Source organism: Euprymna scolopes, chromosome 12 (assembly GCF_053919585.1).
Source record: "Euprymna scolopes isolate OS-2025 chromosome 12, ASM5391958v1, whole genome shotgun sequence".
Classification (NCBI taxonomy): domain Eukaryota; kingdom Metazoa; phylum Mollusca; class Cephalopoda; order Sepiida; family Sepiolidae; genus Euprymna; species Euprymna scolopes.
The window spans coordinates 56,426,985-56,439,811 of NC_136493.1; the positions used below are offsets into that span (position 1 = coordinate 56,426,985).

The 12,827-nt window shown below is 30.8% G+C and overlaps 1 protein-coding gene across 4 annotated transcripts in view; it reads left to right on the forward strand.

Annotated features, from left to right (window-relative positions):
* Positions 1 to 12,162, forward strand: part of LOC145291303 (biogenesis of lysosome-related organelles complex 1 subunit 1-like) — a 34,103-nt gene extending 21,941 nt beyond the window's left edge. For 2 of the 4 annotated variants that reach the window (XM_080136998.1, XM_080137000.1), the window contains one exon: positions 10,079 to 12,162. Coding sequence is in view for 2 of the 4 variants with exons in the window: in XM_080137000.1 (XP_079993126.1) it covers positions 10,079 to 10,089 (11 nt within the window). In the remaining 2 variants the exon portion in view is untranslated. The remainder of the gene's footprint in view (positions 1 to 10,078) is intronic. The other 2 variants (XM_080136999.1, XM_080137001.1) reach the window with 2 other exon arrangements.
* Positions 12,163 to 12,827: the final 665 nt, after the last annotated feature.

The following is a 12,827-nucleotide window of genomic DNA, read 5'->3' on the forward strand; positions in this document are numbered from 1 at the left end:
TGCTTGAATCTTATCTTATTTATTCAGAATTTTTCATTATCATAATTGATTATTTAGTTAGACAAGCTTAATTTTACCAAAAATTCATAAGTTTTGGTTTCTGTTTTGATTCTAGCCGATGGCTCTTTATTTTTTTAATTTTTTTTATTTATTTATTTATTTTTTTTAATGACTACTATATATTGGGTACAATATAATATACAATAATCGATAGAGAATTGATACTATAATAATATATGTGAAATCTGCATAAATTAAAATATTACATTTTATGATTGGGCAAAGCCCGGGTGTCTCTGCTAATTTATAATAAAATCCAACTTGTTTGAGTCATATGACTTCTGATAACAAAAAAATTATATTTAAAAAGATCTTTGATGTTTTTTTACTATTAGTTAGAATTAAAAATTGCATTTTAAGTAAAAACACTTTGATGTACTTGCATGTCATACTGAAGTATCCTCACCAAAAATTAGAAAAAAGTGATCGTGTAGAAGATTTTTTAGAACTTTTATGTCTATCTTCTTCTTCTTTCTATCTATCTTCTCTATATTTATAAAATAGATGCAATTTTTTCCTCCTAACATTATAGCAATGAAAACACAGACGTCACATATAAATTCAATATGGTCAAACTACTAACCGATACCTAATGTAGGTTTTGCAGATATTATCAGTCGATTTTATTCATTATCATAAACTGCTATAATAATTCCTAGCAAAGTCACTTTCCCAAACAAGTTATATTTACAGGTTGTAGCACGATATTTACTGACTTATTATTTTCTCTTCTCCCTTTCCTTGACAAGACTGGGAACTTTAATACATTTGCCACATTTTTTTACACACCCGCATTGTCCGTGTTTACTTTCTTTTTCCATACATTTAACATTTGTTCTTTTGACTACCCTATGTAAAATACAAACCCCTCCCTTCACAGTTCACTATTAAGTTCTGGTCAATATGATTGGCTGTTCACATGTGTTTATCAAATTAAGGAAATTTTGAATAGTTACAAAAGGTTATTGAGAACTAAACAATATGGCATTAATAAAAATAATAACTTTGACTCTAACAAATGCTGCACACTAACACATACCTTCATATGCTTGATTCTGCTTCGATAAAGGAATCGGATGTCAGAAATAACATTTCCAAAATAAAAAAAGAAAATTCTTTTTCATCTTTTTTTTTCTTTTTTTTTTTAATCGTTGTCAGTGGTGGTCTGGAATTTTATGCAAACTTATTAAAATATAAAAACGTAAACACAGCAACAATTAACTTTATTATGTTATGGAGGGAGTGGTAGTCAAGCACTTACATTCTTCTTACTAGAAAGAACATTTACAAAAGTTTACAAAAATAAATATCCTATTTTGGTCACTAAACTTATTTCATGCATGCTACACATTACATATTTTTCTTTGCATGTGTGCTACATTCATGCACTTATTAGTTAACAAATTAGTACTTATACAGAATAAGGACCATATTTATTTAGAAACCTGTTCTTAACATGGGAGGTGAGAATTTTTTGGAACTATTCTGTCCTGTCAACTAACATTTTAATACACAAACAGTACCATAAATTTAAATTTAACATCATAAAAAATAGAATGATCAGTATTCTGCATAAAACTGGCACAAAACGCCATGAAGTGACGGTCATCATCTTAAAAAAGCAATGACCACCATAGATGACAGTTGAAGACAGGCGATTTTCCTGCCAGTGCCCACTCTTGTCCGGAAGTGACAGTAACAACCTGGAAGGTGCACTGATCACCAGTTACTGCCAATCAATTATAACTGCCAGTGCTCAACAGTGCTCACTACTAGATGACACTACCTGACAATTGAAAACAGGCAATTTCAATTAAGAACAGTCCAATTGGGCCTGACACTGGTCATGATAGATAATGACTGACAAAGACTGATAATTGCAAAGGAAACTACTGCCTGTCAGTAAACACAAGTAATTGCTTCAAAATGACAGTGATCATCAGTGCTTGCCATTGTCGACAAACAATTTCATTTCAGAGCAGTACAATGGAAGCTGATACTGGTCATAGCTGACAGTGAATGCTGGCAATCAACAGTGACAGTTGTAAAGGCAACCGATGTCTACGGGTAAATGCAAGTAACCACCTCAAAACAGCACTAACCACCATGGCTGCCAGTGATTGCTAGTTGGAAAGAGCCAGTACCCACCAATAAATGCGAGTACCTGCAAGTAATCACCCCAAACCAGGACTAATCGCCAGTAACCACCAGTGCCAGACAATACCTGATGATTTCATTTTGGCCGTGGTCATCAGTATCCGGTATTTTCCAGGATTGACAGTAGCCTCCACAAACAACCCCATAGTTTGACGTCAAGGGTGTGAGTTCAATATAGAAATTTAATTTGAATAAAATAAAATATGCATTAAGTGCGCTTGAAAGCCAAATCACAATGTAATATTAGGAAAATAAACGAATATTTTACTTGTTTTAAATTTATAACATAAATATATTTCAGAGCTTAACTTTTCTGGCGAAAGAACTGACCCATTAAATTATCGCCCCATAAGCCTTCTCCCGCTTTTCGCCAAAATATTTGAGTCCTTAATTAATCAAGCTCTCGTCCATCACCTTACAGCTACTAAACTCCTGACCAACAATCAATATGGATTTAGGCAAGCCTGTTCCACAGCAGATATCCTAACTAATCTCTGAACATATATACCGTTCGCTGGACAAAACAGGGGAGGGTAGAGCAGTAGCCCTCGATATATCTATATATAGGGTTTACCCTCGGACCTTTATTATTCTTGATATTCATAAATGATCTCCCTGATAAAATTGTTTCTGAGATGGGTACATTTGCTGATGACACCACTCTCTATAACAGGCACAAAGGAAAAACAAAGGAACACATATCTAAGGAAATGGCAAAAACACTAGAGGATGACCTCCAATCCGTAGTGGAATGGGGACAAAAATGGATGGTCACATTTAATGCTGCCAAGACTAAGCTTGTTTCCTTCAATAATTACAAGAAACCTTCACTACCACAAATAGTAATGGCCAAGAACACATTACCTGAAAGTACTTTCTTTAAACTCCTTGGCCTAACGCTTACAGGGAACATAAACTGGAATAGATACATTGAGAGCATTGCCAAGGCTGCTGCGAAGAAGGTGGGCTCTGTCTACCGTGCTAGAAAGCTACTTATGCCTGAAAGTATCCTGTACCTCTATAAGGCCATCATTCGCCCATGTATGGAGTATTGTTGTCACATTTGGGCTGGAGCATCTGCTACTTGTCTCTCACTTCTTGACAGGGTTCAAAAGAGAGTCGCCAATCTGATAGGTCCTGAACTGTCATCTAAGCTTCAGCCTCTGTCCCATCAACAAAATGTTGCATTTCTCTGCCTGTTCTACAATGGTGAATGCTCTGACGAACTACAAGCACTTGTACCCCCTCGACGTGAATACCCCTAACAAACCCGACAAGCAGCTAAATGCCACCTCTTCACAGAGATCCCTAGGTGTAAGAAAGCCTTCTACTACAATAGTTTCTTCCCCAGAACTGCTAGACTTTGGAACTCCCTTCCGGATTCTGCTTTCCCAACTGTACTGACATGCAGAAGTTCAAGTGTAATGTGAACAAACATCTTGCTACTCATCTCCCTTCATAATAACCCTGCAACTTATGTCCCCGATAGTAGCCCCCTACTTCAAAGTGGCACTGTGCCTTGTTTGGGCTGAAAATTGAATTAAAAAAAAAAATCTCCATCCTCAGTATGTTGTTTTCTTTCTTTTTTTTTTTCAACATTTCTATATGGAACTCGCACCCTTGACATTATTCTCGCGTTGCCTACGCACATTTCCAGCATTTCAAAAAACAACTGCTGAGATACAATGTGCAGCTTTTTGCAAACAGACTTTTCTTTTTCCAACTTTACAACATGGCAAGAAAGAAGAAAAGAACAAAAAAGAAAGAAAACCACATACTGAGGATGGAGTTAAGCTCCAAAATATATTTATATTATAAATTTCAAACAAATAAAGTATTTGTTTATTATTATTATTATTATTATTATTATTATTATTATTATTATTATTATTATGTTGTGATGATGATGATGTTGTGATTTAGCTTTCAAGCACACTTGATGCATATTTTATTTTAACCATAGTTCAATTTGTTTTCAGGAGGGTGGGGGGAACCTTTACCAGATCAGTTCTGGCTTTGTGTCATACTTTCTCTGAATAATGTCGATACATGTGTCCTGCTTGTTAAAAATAAACATTGGCCTTATTGTATTGATGACAGGAGAAGTATTGAAAGACTCTGTAAAGCAGGAGAGGGAAGATAAGCCATTCTTTTAGAAATAAAGTAAAAATGAACAACATTATATAAATTTTATTCTTTTAAAAACTAAAACTAAAAATAAATAACATTATATGATAAAACTGCAACAATAAAATTGATTTTTACTTAATCTTCCGTTTGATCATTTTTTTCATAATTTTTGTCAAGAATACTTATTTTAGCATAAAACATAATTATGTGAAAATGTTTTTACTTGAAATGCAAATTTCAATTGTGACTTATAATAAAGAAGCACCAGATCTTTTTATATACATAATCGGCAATGATCTGGCATGTTTGTAGGATCTCATGTAAAATCAAAATAGAAAACAATAATGAAATTAATATTGAAAAATTTTTCAAATGTTCATGTGATGCCATTTTGTTTAATGTTGTTGAAATAAAAAAAAAAATGCAGCTTGTGTGAAATGAATATGAAAATAATCCAACTACGAAACTTTAAAAAAAGAAATTAAAGTTTTGACTGACATAACTCATCAGACATAAGTTTTACACTTTGAACGTTTAAGTAAATGTTATTCCATTGTTCTTGTAAGATACATGTAAGCCAGTGGGGGGGGGGGAATAATAATTATGTAAATTATGCTTTGTCCTCAATCAATGACAAATATATCTTCCTAGACCGAGTCACTTTATTTTTGCTCCAGTCCAGAGTCCTTCTTTTTGGGAACTGGATTTTCCACATGTTAAAAAAACAACTTTTGTCTAATTTTATGCAAGTAAGTAAGGGCAGCTCTCTTATGTTTATTTAGATGTCAAAACTTTGAGATCAAATCAAGGATAGATAATGCTAAAAATTTTATAACAATTGTCAGTATTGCCAGATTAATAGTGAGGTTGGCGTATCTTTTTTTTATTTTATTTTTTTTTTTTTTACATTAATGCATCATAAGTGAAGCAAGGGAGGTAATCATGAACTATAATGGGAGATAATTTAAATTTCGTTTTTGATAAACTTCATAAAATAAAACCGGTCCATAGGGTAGTCGTATCAAAAACTCAAAAAATGGTACTTGATGCTCCCCTTGCTTAAACACTCAGTATTATAATGGTCAGGAGTAAGCAGAGTAATCTTGGGAAAGAAGTGATATCCTCCTGTACATTTTTCTGTGTAGTAACCAATAGAATGTGAACCTTTTTTTAACTATGTCAACCACTTTGCTTACATTGAATAAAACAAAAGCAGTTTTGTTTTAGAATTTAAGTAAAAATTTGGTTGATGTTATTGTGATTTAACAAAATATAAGGATAGAAAAAAGATGAGGTCATTTAGTTTAAAGGTGTTTGAAACCTTTGGAAACCAAGCTGATGATATTTTACATCAAATTGTATTAATATTGTTTTTGATTGATTTTTTTTTTCTTTCAAAAAAAGTAATTTGTTTTCTGTTAGTAAAATATTCATAAAGCCCTTAAAAGTATGATCTGGTTATTGGTAAGCTCATAAAATACATCTTGTAGATGCTCTGCATTTGGTCATCCATGATAAACTGGTTTTACTGCAGTTTTTGTGTTTTAAATCATCAAACCTTCTCCACCAGGACCCAAGGATTTTTCATAAGAAAATGCCTCCTCCAATAACATAGTATTCTGAAATATGTAAATAATAACAACACCTCATTTTAGAAATATATTTCTTGGATTTATGGACTGTGTAGCTTTATTACTTCCATAGGAGGAGGGGGGGGACATACATCAGCCTGAATGTTCCCAAGTGAGATTTAAAGAACAGATTACTGAACATTCATTTAATGCCAACATTAAATGAAAAAAATGTTTAATTCTTTTTTTTCCTGATTTAAATCATTAAATAAATAAACTTTACTTTTTCAGTGGCTAAATCTTCTTATAAACCTCATCCAAACTTAGCCCTAACAAGTGTTGTTTGTCTTTTACAATATTTTTATGACTTTCAAATTGTAAACTGCTTCGGCCACTTTTAATTTGTTTCATAAATCGCAATTTTAAACATTCAGGCTCCTATAGAAACACCATAGCTTTTTCATTTTTTTTTTTTTTTTTTTTTTTGTTTCACTTTCTCTTGAGTCTTCATCAGTTCATATTGTTCACCTTAATATGACCAGTTTTCTTTTTCACTTCCTTTTTTGATTTATTACATTTTTTGTTCAATAGCCCAGAAGATTAGTATCTCTTTTTATTTACTATTGATGTTTATATTTGCTTGATGTCTGTATATCTTGGCATTTTTATAGAATCACTCCCATCTCCAAGGTCCTGGATATGACCTTAAACTATATCCGATGGTGAGGCCCTAACTTGCGGGCTTAGGTAGTGTGGTGCCACCCTTTAATTGCCATCGCTCTCAGGTCCACTCTGACCTCGAGTGGTAGTACCTGTTAGGGTCCCAATTATGGGTTAAATAGAAACAGACTTGAAAAAAACAAATATATTCTATTAAAAAGTTTTTCTTCAAAATCACTGGATTCGACATTAAATAACCTGAAAAGGGTTGATATGTCATAAAACAAAAACAACCAACCAACCTATCTCCAAATTGTTCCCTGAATTTAGGATTAAGGGAGAGTTTATTTTATTCTTTTTATTCCAAGTCTTTCATAGTGTTCACATGTAATTTACTAAAAACAGAAGTGTTTCTAAGTGGTTTCCCTCTACCCAAAAAACAAAACAATAACAAAAACCCATCCAATTGGAGACCGGAATGATTCTATAAGATTATGTATATTTATAGAACTTTATTTATTTCTTAATTTTGCAAGTTTCTTTATAAAAAGAAATATTTATTTTTGATAAGTTGTCTCGATATAATTTGTTCATAAATATCCATTACTTTCGTTACTGATTAAACTAATTTCTAAAACAAATGATTTTTAAAAATACTTTTACTTAAGTAAAACTTTGGGTATAAATTAAAATGAAGTATGAATATACAAAACATTCAAAACCTGATGTATAAATCTAAATGAATAAAATGTGAAAGTTTTGTCTCCTTATCTGAAATATATTAACATACAAATAGATTAATTTAATCATACAACATAATCTTTTGAAATTCTGTGTGTATATATATATATAGTAATTTGCTTACATCTAAACAAAGATATGTGTATTATTGATTTGCATATTTATTTCTAAAACAGTTTCTAATAAATTGTTATTCTGTGTCATTCATAATTCTTATTGCCCTATTTTCTTATATATATGCAATAGTTTTATTGGTATTATAATTATGATTTTCAATATTTATTAAAGAAATTTAATGAAAAAAGGATAAACCTCTAAAAACTTGGATTTTCATTAATTTTCAAGAGAGGTTATTGTAATTTTTATTCTATTTTTAATACACAATATTTTTGTGGATATTAATACTATTAACTACACGCCACCCACTTCCACTTTGTTTACTTTCTTTTATTTTAAGCATTTAATTTGTTTGGTTGTGTTCAACTTTTCTATGAAAATGAAATTAATAACATGTTTAAAATTAGCTTATTTTTAAGGCGTAAATAAAAATATTAAAAGTTGTTCCAATTATTGCTTAGAATATTCAAAGGTTAAATCCCTACTCACAATTATTCATGCCATAAGATTTTCTGAGTAAAATCATATTTTTAACTATACCCCCACCCCAGTTATATTAATAGAAATACAAAATATAATATTTAAAATTATCTTCTAATTTTATGAAAATATTTAAATTTGAATTAAGATTATTTATTGAAGTTATTTAAAGCTGTTTTTAATTTGAAAGAAAATATAGAAAAAAAAAAGACACAAGAGAAAATTAAGATGTATTAAAGAAAAATTTTAAAAACATGATTTGGTTATGGGTAAAATAGTAGTTCTATAGAAATAATAACAAAGTTTTTTTTCTTCTACCTAGAGATCCAATCAGAGTAAGTAATCCTTGATTTGCTAATCTTCAAGATTCAGTTATGCCACACTTATTTATAACTGCTGTGTACACAAATTTGAAATTAAAAATATTTTTTATGGTAGTTGCTCCAGACAAGCTATGAAGCCACTACATGTAAGGACAAAAAAAAAAAAAGAATGAAAGATGGGTGTGTAATGACAAAAAAACAAAAGATTGTAGAATCACTTCTAAACAATGTAGTCTTTTAAGTGATTGTGATAAATTCAGAAGCAAAACCATCTAATCTAAAGCTAAAACATTAGCACGGCAGTAATAGATCCTATTGTCCACACTGGAATTACCTCAAGGGATGCTCATATGCAACAAAGCACTTGAGAATTCCCTGGCATTTAACGAGTTCTAATAGAGAAGTCTCTGAAAAAGCTACCTTTGAGTTGGGTCTCCTGTACTATCACCTGAGAAAGTGTTGATCAGAAAAAAAAAACATTATGATTTCACTCTCTACGAAAGATACTTTACTTTCATTGCCTGTTAGTTATCAGACAAAATAAGCCTGAAACCTACCATGGACTGCAGACAGACTAATTAAAAGGTAAACCTTTGAAGAACCCAATAGGGAAATGTGAAATATCTGGGTTAGTGTACTGAAAATGTTACCTGGTAAACTTAAAAAATAAAATATACTTGACAGAGACATGCACCTGGCCAGAAAAAACAAGACATTTGATTGTCTGAAATAAAATAATTGTTTAATTCAAAACTGCCTGCAAATGTTATACTATTCTAAAAGGTTATCTGCGAACGGAAATATCCCATCACTAAATAAATGTCCTCAGGGTTTGGCTACATTGACAGCAAAGGTTAAATCACAAAATAGGTGTTTACAGGTGGATACATGATTGTCACAAACTATTATATCAGTCAAACTGAAATTTATATTGAGAGTTGGTCAGTAGTTAAGTTTGAGAAAACCACCCTGTGAATTTCTGTGTGTCCTTTCTCATCTAATAAATATATATATATTATATTTTTATACATAAATATATATATAAATAAAATAAATAAATATATATATGTATATTATATTTTTATACATAAATGTTTGTTGGTATTTTAAGTACAGCAGAAATACAACAGATGGAAGGAGTTGCAAAGCTGGCTGACAAAAAAAAAAAAAACATACACCCCTAAACTGATTGATTGTTTATCCAACTTTCCTCATTCCCCCAATTTTTAAAACTACAAAACTGTTTCTAAATGAGGTTCATTTTTTTTAAATTTATGCTGAAATAGATATTTGTATTATTGAGTATTTATTTCTTTTTGTCTTAAGTGATTTACTGGTACTACCAGATCATGCTATCTGAAAATATTGGCTTCTTGAGTTGAAATGCACCGAACATTGATGCTTTTTGTTTTTCTACTTCCTTTTGTAAAAGTTAATTATGTTCTGTAAAACCAAAAACAAAATTAACCCACCTTTTCTCCACTTTTCCTTCTTCCCAGTTCCCTTTTCTCTTTCTATCTCTCCCACTTCCTGACTGGTTTCCTCACTTAAAATGTACCAAACATTAATACTGTAACCCTCTTCCCTCTTCCATTGCAAAACTCATTCATGTTCTGCAAGGCAGGGAACAAAAATGATAAAATCCACTATAAAACAACCAAACACTACAAACTAGTGATTGAAGATACAAAGAGCTTGAAGAATAAAAACCTTGTACAGAATAACTGGATTTGGCATTAAATAATCTGAAAAGGGTTTATATGCCGTAAAAGAAAACAACCAAATCAAACTTTATATTTCCAAATCTCATTTGTCTTTGCATTTTTATTTGTTTTAAAGCAGATGAATGAAAATAATTGTCCAGAATTGCTGATGCTACCAGAGAGACGTTCACCACACCCCATGATGCAAAGACTAGAAGCTTCCAAACAGTGATCTGCATTTTCTTCTTGTCTCATTGCCTCTCAGGTAGGGGAGGGTTACAGAGCAAAATTGTACAAATAATTCCAATGTTGAATATTAATTGCTTCTGGCAATCTTTTGTTTTATTTTTGCAATTACAATTATTTATGAAAATTGTCATTAATTTGTGTATCTTTTCTTTTGTAAATAGATATCATAAAATGAGGACAGTAACCTCTAATCAAAGTTGTCTCCTCAAAGCTTTTCATATAAATGAACTAGCTCTATCTACACTGCATAGTCTGGGATTTATTAATGTCTTTGGTTCAAATTAAAAAAAAATAATATTAATTAAATCACAAAGAGATGAAGAAAGGTGAAAATGTAAGGAAGATAACTCATATTCTTATCTTGAATATCTCCCTTACATTTTTAGCTCTTTAAATCCTTATTTAAAATTGTCTCCATTGTAATAATCTTCTCACCAGTAATAATTATTTTTGGAAAGAAACTAAAGCGAAATTACCCTTTTGTATTTGTAAAGGACACACACTATTTCAGCCAGTGTAGCATCCAACCTTCTTTATGTGCATCTTTTCGAATTTAGCAATTCTTGTTGTATCTATATAGAATTTCAAACTGAACCATTTATTTAATCCATGGGGATAGTATTCTCATTCTGTCAACCATGACCGAATGGAAGTGTGACCGAATGAAAGTGTTAAGTAATTTTTATTTTATTCTTAGTACTTATAGTTAAGATTGAACCTTCAATCTTATTAATAGATAACAGCATTGAGTAACAATCAAGTGACAGTCTTCTGGATGTTGATGGTTCAATCTTCACTATAGGTGATACTAAGAATAAAATAAAAATGATTTAATACTTCTTGGTCATGAATGATGAAATGTAAATAAATTGAGACTATTTGAAAATTAAAATTCACAATTTAAAAAAATTGTTTATAATTTGTATCCATATTGATGATTAACCAGTTTCTGGTTAAAAGACTAAACCAAAGATTACGAAGTTGATCCTTATTTGAACTGAATTATAAAAATGTGTTTTAAGATTTAACTAAGAAACGAAATGTTATTAGATTATCCAGACTACTGTTTTGGATGCCATTTTTCAGCTGCATCATGTTGTACTTGGGAATCTTTTTATCAAGCTCAGGAATCCACACAGAATTTTGAACTGAACCCTTTAATCCATGGGTAGTTTCTTCTAATTCTGTTAGCCAAGACTGTAGAATTCTTAAGTAATTTTTCTTTTTCTTAATATCAACCTTTAGAAAACTGTCACTTAGAACTGATTATTACTTAACAACTTTATCCATTGTATCATATATAGTCTATCCTCATTTATTAAAGAAAAGATTCAGTTAGAAATTCAGTATAAATTCCTGAGAATGACAAGATGCACTCTTAGATGATCAGAGATTGCATCAACTAAAACGCCAAGATCAAAGTGTAGTATCTGTTCTTCAGATGCTACACTTCAGTTTCTTGTTCTCTCTCAGTGGAGGAGAAATTCTTCATGACAGACAATTAAAAATTTTTGTTTCTTTTCTTCATGTTAAAAAACGACCCTGGGGAGACATTGTAAATAGAAACTAAAACGTTGAGAAGAACATCCAAGATGAGAACAGTAGTCTGCATAATCCAAATCATCAATCCTCATCTAAAAAAAAAACAAAAAAAAAATATAATGTTTGATAAATTTTGTGTATCAATGAACATTTCAATAAAATGTTTGCTTTAAATATGAAACTGATTAACAAAAATTAAATGTTTATTGTAATCGTTTTAATTTTGTATTTTGTTCAAAGGACAATATGGTCAGAGCAAGTCAGAACAAGGAGACAAAAGTGGGAGACAGTTATCAAAATTCAATAATTAACAATAGCAATATCACCAAATGTTCAGAAAATAATATTACAAGTATTGCAACATAATAATAATAAGCCAAACAATTTTAACTATGAGTGTACATCCTCCATGGAAATGATAAAAAGAAAGGCTTCGCCAGTGTTCACACTAATATTTATATAAAAACAATTTGTGAAGTTAAAAAAAGAAGTAAAAAATTTCTCAGACTGGAAAATTAAAAAAAACAAAAACAAACCTAACATGAATTGGTATATAATGGGCGAAAAAAAAGAAAGAAAACAAAATAGAGTGGGAAGTTGTCTAGCTTGCTATTTATTACTCCATTCCTTTAAAAATTTAAAATAGTTTCAATCAATACATTTTTACTTGTATGATGGAAGGAAAGTGCACATATACAAATAAGTACACCTTGGTCTTTATTATAAAGTGGAGGATTGCTATTATTGTTTTTTGTTGTCTATCAGTTAAATAATTAATATGAAAATTGTAAAGTCCCAAATTAGCATCGATGATGAACTGCAAACAGTAAAAATATTAAAATTTCAGTCAATTTACTAAAAGAGAAAAAGTTCATTTGGTAATATGAGCAAAAGCAAATCCGACAAACCTTAGATTTCATCAGTATTCATCTCAATTTTTTTATGAGAAAAAGCTGGTAAGTATACACTAAAGGTTACTTTCCTTTGTTTGCTCGGCTGGATTATCTCCCTTTGTCTATGAATTACCTCCTTTGTATTTCAAAAATAGATTCATCGGATTGAACAAGACAATTCTCTTTCACCAATTTGTTAAG